Source organism: Urocampus carinirostris, chromosome 14 (assembly GCF_059441175.1).
Source record: "Urocampus carinirostris isolate Australia breed hairy pipefish chromosome 14, RoL_Ucar_1.0, whole genome shotgun sequence".
In the NCBI taxonomy this organism is placed as follows: domain Eukaryota; kingdom Metazoa; phylum Chordata; class Actinopteri; order Syngnathiformes; family Syngnathidae; genus Urocampus; species Urocampus carinirostris.
Window position 1 is genome coordinate 23,118,806 of NC_142362.1, and position 11,098 is coordinate 23,129,903.

The 11,098-nt window shown below is 38.8% G+C and overlaps 1 protein-coding gene across 3 annotated transcripts; it reads left to right on the forward strand.

The window, feature by feature from the left end:
- Positions 1–504: 504 nt before the first annotated feature.
- On the forward strand, positions 505–10,885 carry phf11 (PHD finger protein 11). 3 transcript variants are annotated; one of them, XM_088352999.1, is made up of 8 exons: positions 505–996; positions 2,779–2,834; positions 2,986–3,065; positions 5,086–5,179; positions 7,438–7,575; positions 7,658–7,729; positions 9,346–9,443; positions 9,554–10,885. In XM_088352999.1, the coding sequence occupies exons 1-7, from the start codon at positions 515–517 to the stop codon at positions 9,420–9,422; spliced, it is 999 nt and encodes a 332-aa protein (XP_088209125.1). In that variant the 5' UTR covers positions 505–514; the 3' UTR covers positions 9,423–9,443; positions 9,554–10,885. The 3 variants fall into 3 exon arrangements, 2 of the variants coding, with proteins under 2 accessions (XP_088209125.1, XP_088209126.1); XM_088353000.1 differs by having other exon boundaries at positions 7,441–7,575; XR_015852711.1 differs by lacking the exon at positions 9,554–10,885 and having other exon boundaries at positions 7,403–7,575; positions 9,346–9,421.
- The last annotated feature ends 213 nt before the right edge of the window (positions 10,886–11,098 follow it).

An 11,098-nucleotide genomic window follows, 5' to 3' on the forward strand; every position in this document is an offset into this window, starting at 1 on the left:
GCGCCTTTCAGCTCATTCAGGCTACGTCTGTATTTATTAGACGAGCTTTTCTTTGTGCTTCTTTCTTTTTTAAGCAGACTTATTTTACTTTTATTCATTTAATGCACGGTCTATAGAGTCAAACCTTTGGGAACTATGGCAACACTACGTTTTTAATATATTTTTTTGCCTTTTATCCTTATAGTCGTTTTTAATGTATTCATTACATGTTTACCCTGGAGTGCCATGTTTAATCACGTAGCATAAAATTTTGTTACAAAGTTGATTTCCACAAAGGCAATAAAGACAAGACAATTCGTTTCAAATTATTTCATTGGCCTGTTTTTAGTGTTCCATCCTGTTCCAGTAGGTGGCGGTAATGATTATAAACGTTTGTTTGCAAACCGACAAATTTCAGTAAAAGAGACCAAAAAAACTTCCGGCTACAGCTTTCGTTTCACTGACCCGCTAGAAGAGAAGACAGAACCGGCTAAAACTGACTTAAATAAAGCCACGAAAGGCTGAATAAACAAACATGGGAAAGTTAACCGAACTATTAAACGGGCATTTCTATTTCAAAGTTCTCCCGGACGGCGAAATTGACAAAACAAAAGCGTTTTGTAGGCACTGCGACGTTGGATTCAGTTACCACCGGAGCACAACTAGTATGAAGTATCATCTCAATGCGTCCCACACCGTCGATGCCAGAAATGTATTGAACGATTCCAAAGGAGTTACAGGCCTTTGGTACAGTCCCTTGGACGAAACGTGTGGCTCCGCAGCGGAGAAACAAAGGCACGAGGATATTACGAATGCCATCGCCAAGTGGTTGGCTGCAGACTGCAGGCCGGTTAGTGTTGTGGATGATGTCGGTCTGAGAAACGTTTTTCGCATCGCCACAAACGACCGCAGGTATGAGATTCCCTCAAGAGACACCATTACAAGAAGACTGCACAAATTGTTCCAAGAAGAGAGCGCTACCGCAGAAACTACTTCTCAAAGTCCGCCATCTCAAAGGTTTTCTTTATCTTCACTTAATCAAACCCTAATGTAACTGTACAGTTATTTTTATACTTAATTACTAACCTACCTACCTAGTTACACACTTACTTACCTACTTATCCAATTACTTACCTACCACCCTACTTACTTACCTACCTACCTAGCTAGGTACACACTAACAGTACTTACTTACATACTGACTACTTGCTTACCTACTTACCGTCCTTCTCCTAACCTTCCTACAGACTCACTCTCCTACCTCTCTACTTATCTACTAACTTACCTACTTACTTACCTGTTTGATTACCTACCTACTTACCTGTTTGCCTACCGACTTACCAACTTACCTACCTACTCACTCACCTATCATGGAGCCGTAGAGGTTGACAGGTATGAGTATGCCTCAGAAAAAACAGTTAGTATTAGGGGACAATCAACACAAAATTGGTAATTTCTTCAGTGTCAGTAATAAGTTGAAACATAATGCAAAACGTGATAACAACGGCAATAATTCCGGCACGAAAAAACGGTGGAGAAATTCTTCGGAAGATCGCGAAGGCAAGGAAGACACGTGTGTTGAAGCGAAACGATTCGACGAAAGAAAAAAAACAAAAGAATACTCCTAGCAAGAAAAGGACTCTTCTGCCAAAAGGGACTAAATTATATTCCTGGTGACGCTATGAGGAGGATGATAATGGATTGGACCTTGAGAAGGCTTTACAACTGTGGCGGGACAGCAAACCACGAAGAATATATGAACTGAAAAATCTGAAGTGATAACTGCTTTGTATTACCAATTAACTGATGATTAAAAGTGCATGAATATATAGACTAATATTTCAGCAATATTATTTTGTATAATGTACAATATTTATTGTGAACTGAAAAATCAAGTGATAATTGCTTTGTATTACCAATTAACTGTGATGATTAAAACTGAATGAATATATAGATTTATATTATATATTTGTTTTACTTCAACACGCACGCCCCGTCCACCCCTGTTGGGTCCGGGCTTTATCACCCTCATACTTCACGGTGAAATTGGAACCCTAGGACCTTCACCCCACCGCCACTGGTGTTGATGCCCCTCCGCCTTTGTGGGTACTCCACCAAGCGGCTGGCTAGTTGCATGCTTGCATCATGTGTTAGCCTAGCAAAGCAGTAGGCCAGACTTGCAGCCAGGCTATTGCTTTCTCTTCCAACGCCGCCTCAGTCGAATCCCAGACGTGATAACAATCCACGGAGCACCTGCTGGTGATCAGCATTTCTTTGCGCACCTCTGGCTTTCCTTAGAGCCTGATTTAATTGGTGAATTTCTTTTTAATGTAATGAGCCGCTAAAAGCTATTGATTTTTATCTACGCAATTAAGTAGGTATGTTTTTTTTAATTGTTTTTTTTATATTCTGGTTTCATACGACTTTTAAGATGTGGCTGTTATAAAGCAGATTTGGGGGGGTTCACTTATATGTGATGTATGCCAGTATTTTTCAACCCTTTTTGAACCAAGGTGCACTTATATTTATAAAAAAGTTCAGAGGCACACCGTCCGTCAAAAATGTTTGAAAATGAAGTTATGTTAAATATTTCACTGTACTACCTCAGAAGTAGGTAATTATTATATAAAAAGAAGAAAATAATACTTAAAATAAAAAAGAATTATGTGCTAACCCCTAAAAAAACTGGTTTATTAAGTTAATTGTGTCTGAGCATTTACTTTACAAACGTATAATTTTGAGGTCTTATTTATGATAGAATCCTTTTTCTATCAACTCTTAATCCCGTATGTGTTGCAGGCAGGCCAGCTTTTCCTCCAAAAGAAGGAAGATCATGTCAGACTCCTCAAGTTCAGGTAGATTTTATGTTTTACTGCATGTAGAAAGATATTTTGAAATACCTGCACACTGACTTTTATGTTGTCCGCCACTGTTAAGTGATGAATTCCCACCCAGCCCCGTATTTTGAGTCACCAGGATGAAGTGTCGCCTTTTCTCACTCCGCAGGTGAGGACGAGCCTTCCCAAACTTTAGCCCCACTAGAGGATTCAGACATGGACGAAGGTTTTAACGTCAGGCCTTTGCAAGTAAGTGGTAAGATTTTAAAGGTGGGGTGTGGGATTTGTAGACGTACGGCTGCAATTATGATTTTAAGCCAGGAATCTACTAGAAGCAGACCATATCCCATCTGTCATAATTTTTTGTGCCCCGCTGACAAATAAAAAAATTCAAAAATACCTGCAGGGATGAGCATGACGTCTCTAGCACAGCCCCTTTTCTCAAACCTAAAGTGTTCCATCCACCCCGGACTTAACACCGATTAAAAGTAAGATGAAACCAGATAGGCACAGGGGAAAATAAAGCACAAGGGCTCTTTGAACTCAGTCGAGCATTGTTAACACATACTTAAATAGCGAAAATATTTCACTTTCAACTTTTTAAGGACACATCAAATGGCTCACCCTACCTTTAAGAAGGTTTAATGTTTCTTAGGCAGACATGTGGAGGAAAACTGTTAGGAGTGTATTGCAGGGATTCCATTGTTATTTTTTCATTTTTATTATATATGTTATTAAATAAAGTAAACTTTGTTATGTTTTTAAATCTTGAGAAGAAACTATCCACCGATAGTGTTAGCAATGGTCTAGGGGCATTCCCTTTTCAAAAAAATCCAGAAGTCAATTAGCTCTGTGAGGAATGTGTGGCCTTGTAAACTACTGAATTCTAAATACACTAGTTATGAAAGGCAATGACACTGAAATCAAGTCACACACTCAAAGTAAGGTAAAGGAGACAGGATTTTAAAAATAGGTGCCCAATATTCTAGCAGCAAGACACACCATATAGGATAAAAACAAATTTGTCTTAACAAGAAGCTTTAAAAATCAAAGATAACATTTGCTAGTCTGCCACAGCAATAGTATCAATCTACGATGACATTGTCGTCTGCCCCGAGTGGCCAAGACGATGGGTATTAGAACTGAAATGGACAAGGCAAGATTGGTCATAACAAAATGAAGTTTTCTTAAAATTTATTTTTTAATCCCCTGTACAAAAATTGTTATATGGAATTTTAAATGATTAAAAAAAAACTTATAGAATATGGGGAAAACGTACAAGTTGACAGGTTTGTTACTGTAACGCGCAACTTATTAGTAGTCCCTTCAGATTTTTTTGTTGGTTTAACTGATTTTATTAACCAATAATACTGTAACATCATGCATGAAATTAATAATATATGTATTCTATTAGTATAATATACAATCCTCAATTTCTTTTACTACGGTAAACCATCAACTAACTTTGAACTTTTTATATTAAGCAACTAAAGTCAACAAAGAATCCCTGAAAAACAGAAAAACCTGAAGTTACAATAAAATGAAAATGGAAGAAAAATATTCTGCAGTGCTATAAAAATATTAAATAAAAAAACTCTTATTTAAAATTAAACTATTAACCAATGTAGACTGAAATGACACAGTATCTCTAAAAAACACCAAAATATAAAACAAAAGGAAAAATATAATTAGACCCTATGGAATATTGGCATTTAGGAAAACCAAGTGCCTAACCTCGAAGGGACTGCTTTGTAACCATTAATATAATTAAAACGAGTCCAAAATGTTCCTGCTTTGACTTATTTTTTACATTTTAGTCAGTCTTTTTGTTCTCATGTTACACTTTCTCTCCTCTCTTGATTCCTTCCTTCCCTCACTTGTACTGCTGGTGCAGCCCACCCTCTTACCTCTCTGCTCAGCAAACTAATTAGTGCAGCGACAGAGACGAGACCACGCATAACAGCCAATTCACCAAAAGCGAGTGAGAGGACAAAAAAAAGGGTGCGAGCGAGCACACCATTGCATTTGAGATATTTTATATAATGACTTATAGAATAGAATATGCCTTTATTGTCATTGTCTCAATGCTATTTTGATTAACTTCACTTTTTTATATATTTAAAAATATTATTAAAATAATAATACAATGATAGAATAAATAATACAAGTTGATGAGACCGTGTTGGGACCAATTAAACCCTTGCGTTGGCAAACATTGGAACTCAAACTCTGTAGCAATTTCTTTTAACCTGACCTTTTGTAACCCTAGAATACCCCATCTCAAGATGTGCTCCATCCAGTGAAGCCTCCCACCCAGATGTCATCCAGCAGCATTACACAAGTGAAAGTTGAGAAAGATGACGGTAGAGTTGCAAAGTTTTTCTAAGCATCAAACTATTTTAAGGTAACTAACTGGTTGTAACTGATTGGATGAGGGGGAAAAAAATGATATGATTTGAGACCACGTCATGTTTTTCCTGATTGACTTCTGTCGTCGTCCATATTCTTTAATGTATTTTAATCTTGCGTTGTTACAAAACGGCATTGTGTAACTCATTGCAATCTCATTAAAATGTTGTGTTGAGGAAAAACACCCGTTTTAAACATATTGGCTCAGGAGGTAAAGCGATCGTCTAGAGAACAAGAGGTCGCAGGTTCGATTCCCGGCTCCTCCAAGTTATATGTCTTGGGCAAGACACTGAATCCCCCTAATGCCTCCGATAGCATGGCTGATGCTGCTATCGGTTAGTTGGTGTGTAAAAGGGAAGTGTGAAGCACATTGTAAAACACTTTGGGAGGTCGCTATATAAATGCAGACCATTTACATAGTAGGAAATTGTAGAAAAACAAGTGAAAAGTACAAAAAGTATGAGAAGCCCAAAAACAAGTGAAAAGTGTGTAAAAATACTCGGGAGTAAGGCAAATGAGGAAAAAGTGCTGTTAAGCAGTGTTTTTAACCTTTTTTGAGCCAGGGCATGTTTTTTAAATTGAAAACATTTTGCGGCACACCACTAACCAAAAACGACACTGAACAGTATGTTAAATTACAATATAATTTATAATACCCCCAGTTTTTACAGCACAGACACCGACAATGACATAATATTTGCAGAAAATTATGCATAAATGTTTTATAAAATTTCAAATTTTAAAAAGTGACATTGGATAAGGGCAGCACGGCGAGGCAGTGGTTAGCGCGAGTGTGGCACAGTTCTGAGTTCATGAGATCGAACCTCCTGTGTGGAGCTTGCATGTTCTCCCCGTGCTTGCGTGGGTTTCCTCCCACGTTCCAAAAACATGCCTGTCGGGTTAAATCGTCCCTAGGTGTGAATGAGTGAGTGAGTTGTCTGTCTCTGTGTGCCCTGTGACTGCCTAGCAACCAATTCAGGGTGTCCCCTGCCCACTGCCCGGAGATGGCTGGGATGAGCTCAAGCACCCCCGCGACCCTACTGAGGATAAGCGGTGCAGATAATGGATGGATGGACTTTGGATAATTTCTCACGGAGCACCTGACGATCTCTCACGGCACACTAGTGTGTCGCGGCACAGTGATTCAAACTCACTGCTGTAAAGTATGAAACCTATAGAAAGGTTGACAGAAATTACCCAACGAAATAACAAAACTGAAAATGTTCGAATTACTGTTGAGTATGGAAAAGTCCAAAAGTAGGAAAAGTACAGAAGAGCATGAAAAACTATGTTGAAGAAAGTGCTGTGAAGTATGAAACGTATGATAAAGTAGAAATTTGAAAAAAAGTACTGAAAATGTACAAAAAGCTACTGAAAAGTATGGATATAGTACTGATAAGTACGGACTGAAAAAGTTCTGAAAGATTGTATTTAAAGGTACAGAACACCGCTAAAAAAAATGAACTATAAAAAATGTGATTTACTGAAAAGAATGGAAAAAAGTAATAATAGTAGGGAAAAGTATAAAAAGAACAGAAAAGGTACGTAAAAGTAACGAACCTTTATGTGGAAAAATGTACTGTAAAGTGTGAGCATTTACAAAATAGTAGTAGTACTGAAAAGTACTAAAATATCTGAAATGTCCTGAGGTTAAAATTTTACTGAATAGATTCCCAAAACATTGTAAACGTTTTAAAACATATTGAAAAGTATGCAAAAGTACCATATAGTATGAAAATGAGGTGCTCAATAATACACAATGTCCCTTCATGTTGGGATTTTAAATGATACCGTTTAGACTTTGAGTCATTTTGTTTCATTTGTGGTGTTGAGGTCCTCCAAGGGATTTTATCCGGACGGCTTTTTTCTCTTTCTTTTTTCTTCCTCTTGATTTATCTTGCTGTTTCTCTTTCCTTTGCTCTCTTTATATCTATGTATTTTTTCTCTCTCCCTTCATTCTATTTTTCTCTCTACCTCTTTTTTTCTCTTTCTTCACCCCTCCCTTTCTCTGTCATTTTCCTCCCCCTCTTTCTCTCTCATTTTCTCTTTCTTTTTCCCCCTCCCTCTCTCTTGCTTCCTCTTTAATTCACGAGTCCGGCCCCCATCAAAGTTTTTTGTCTACCATGTAGCCCCCCACCTCAAACGTTAACGAAAAACTGTTATTCGCAAATCCGCAGTTACGCAAAACAAACGGAAATATTGCCGTTTTCAGCAGAGGCCGTTTTGGACTCCGCCACCTTCTGGCGGCACTGCAACATGGCAGGATGCACGGACGCCATCTTCAGCGATTTCCTCAGCGACATGCAGGACGTATCTTTGAGGATCCAGCAGGATCAGGCGAGTCAGCAAGGTGAGCGGTGCTGGACTGCTCTGCGTCAACTGTGAACAAAACAGGAAAGACAAAGCAATGAAAAAAAAATACGTCCGTGCAGATTTTGACCTGGCATTTAACGTCATGATGGCGTCTGGGAAAATGGCGGAGCTGCTGAGGAAACAGCAAAAAGGTGATGTCGCTCACAAAATCTACATGAATATCGGGAATCTAATTACCGTAAATTCCGGACGGCGAGACGCTACTTTTTTCTTGAAGTTTGCGTGAAGTGCTTGTCAATGTTTGAAGTGGTTGCCGCTACTTTTTTCTACTTCTATGTTTTAGAATATGATGTGTCTTATTTTCAGGGTTCGTACGGGTGTTTGAAACCCTTAAAATGCTTGAATTTTTATGTTAAGTTTTCAAGGATTGAAACGGGCTTGAAGTTTGAGTGAAGTGCTTGGAAATGCTTGAAGTTGTTTTCATTTTCCTCCAAAAGTCTGCCTAATATGACGCCGATGCTGCTCTCCGTTGGCTTCGCTCTGCCATTGCATTTCTTCTACCCTCAAGATTAACTGCAGCCGGCATTAGTTTGTATGGCGTTACCCTTTGAAGTATCATTGGCCCCCATGGGTGGCGCCCAAAAGGGTGGGTGCATGCTACTCCTTAACAGGGCACTATGAATTATGTAGTAATGCCAAGTTTACGTATCGCTAATGGACATTTATTATGGGACATGCAAAAAAAATGAAGGTAGCGTTTCCTACTGGTAAAATGTAATTGGAAGAACTTCCTGCACCTGAAAATGTAAGATATTTATTAGCGTCAATGCAGAGGGAGAGCATTTTCTCAAAACATTTACACAAATACTGTTCAGATTCACAAATGTATCTGTGATTCACTCAATATGTAAAAATCAAGTAGTTTATTTTTATGGTTGTTTTAAGCCTGTCGCTCAAAATCCGGTGCAGCTTGTACAATGACAACGATGAGTGCAAAGTTGACTTAAAGGAAGATTGTGCAATATTCAACCACTGGATGTCTCTGTATGGTGTTGCGCAACTGAAAAAGAGTGCTACACGCACAAGGAAGAATACAAAACTAAGGTGACCAAGACACAAAAATTCTTTCCCCTCAATTTTTTGCCCTAGCCTTTCACGAAGAAGAAAGAAAAGAATAAGAATGGTGGAAGGGTAGAAAATAAAAGAGGAATTATAATAAAAAACAGAAAAAGGGAGAGAAAAAAAATATGAAAAAATGGAAAGAGGAAAAAATAAATGAAAAAATAAATAAAAAATAATACTTTGAACTATAATATTACTTTGCAGTAGAACTGTTTTTCAACATTTTAATGACGTGCAAAAGAAAAAAAGGTTCTGAGGGCATCATGTGCAGCAAGATGGCGACCAATCATGGCTTGAAGCCCCAGCGTGTAATATTTGACCACTAGATGGCATGTATTGTCTAATGCAAACAAAAACCAGTGCCAAGATGCCAGACAAACATGGTGGCGATTTCTAGGTACGGATTCCACTATGTGTAAGAAATACAAATTTCTCGACCTATAATTTTTTTTTTTTTACGATAGTTAATGTATTCTGCCTAGTATTCAAATCAATGTTTTGTTTTGTACTAAATTAATGTCCTTTCCTACCACTAGGAGGCGCTAAATATTACATGCTGTCCTTTTAAATCAATTTTCTTTTTTCAAAAATTTAGTTTTTTTCCCCACCAGGAAGCAGTAAATAATACGCACTGCCCCTTAAAATGAAATTTGGGTCTCACTGAGTCTTGTTTGTGGTTTGTTAGAATTGGAGCAGAAAGAAGTGGTGGTGAAGAAGTCCCTGGCAGCTATGCAGCAAGTCATGTCTTTGCTGAGGAGTTGATGAGAACGTTGCAGCGCAAAGGCGAGCAGCTCTTGAATTCAAAGCGTTTTTTTTTTGTTTTGTTTGTTTTTTCGCCTAAACCCCCCTCCCCCCGGCCCGCCATTTAAAACGGTCTATTTGTTTACTTCCAGATCTGGTGGAAATTGCCGACGTCCTCAGAAAGCATTTAGTCTTGTTGAAATGATCCTACCTTCCTTTTAGAACTTAAAAGAAAAGGCCATGTGGAGCTTTTATATCCCTCTCTGAATTGCCAAAAATCAGCATGTAAAGGGGGGTGCTTCTGAAGAGCAACGACCTGTAAAATAGATCCCCGTTTTTCAAACTTATGGAGTCAAGGCAGAAACAAATCTCAAGGCAGTCAGTGGGAAGTATTAAAGAATTAATTTAAGGCACCAGTTTTATGTTCATCTCATCTCATTAGCTGCGCCGCTTATCCTCAGTAGGGTCGCGGGGGTGCTGGAGCCCATCCCAGCTATCATCGGGCAGGGGACACCCTGAACTGGTTGCCAGCCAATCGCAGGGCACACAGGGACAGACAACTCGCTCGCTCATTCACACCTAGGGACAATTTGGACCGGCCAATCCAACTGAAATGCATGTCTTTGGAATGTGGGAGGAAACCGGAGTGCCCGGAGGAAACCCACGCAAGCACGGGGAGAACATACAAACTCCGCACAGGAAGTCCGGTAGCTGGATTTGAACCAACACAGGAGGTTCCCAAGACCATAGAACTGTGCCGCACACGCGCTAACCGCCGTGTTGCCAGTTTTATGTTATTTTAATTTTTTGTTATTGTTTTTTTAAGCTTATGTTGCCCAAATCCACAGTACAAAGTTATACAGACGCTCCCCTACTTACGACCATTAGACTTTTGAAAAACAGTAGATCCGAACATTTTTCTCGGGATGTCGAAAAATATCCGGACATTCCAGTAAGTTAGATTTTGTATTGTGTGCACTTTTTTGCGAATACAGGACATTACTGCAGTGTTCTCGTCTGCCGGCGTCACTGCGTCCTAGACGCATCGTTTTCTCTGGGGACACATAGTGACAAATCAACGTGCGTCCCTGGAACGCAACTTCTTTGACACAAAATTGTCATTATTACCCGATTACATTTTTTTTAAACAAAGATTCACCGCACTCCAAACTTTTCGTCAGGCAGATCCACAATTGTTGTTTTGGTCTCGCGGTTCGAGTTTTTGTCTGCACGCCGATCTCGGCAAACGAGATCTCGTTGCTTTGAAATTACGTCATTGTTGTGGTGCTTGTCGTTGAGTGAAGGTTAAGTATGCATAGCTGTCAACCTGTACGTTTTTGCCATACAAAGTATGTTTATTATGCATTTTAAGACGTTTGCGACGTACAAGAAAATCTGTACGGAAAAACGCAAATTTGGCAATGATGGGTACCATCCTGTATACACCGACTATCACGAAACGGCAAATCAATCATGTCAAACGAGTTCTCAAACGGCTCACTTGCTTTGATGCATTATATTACGAATTATGATGTTCTATAAAGAGGTTAAGAAAAAAGGAAGTATAAAAGGAGAAAATGAGAAGACAGGTTTGTGGTTATCCCTCTAATCAGTACATTACCAACAATAATTTAATGCAGAAAATGAATTCATAATTTGAATAAGAAAATGTAGTATTCTACATAGTTATATTTGCA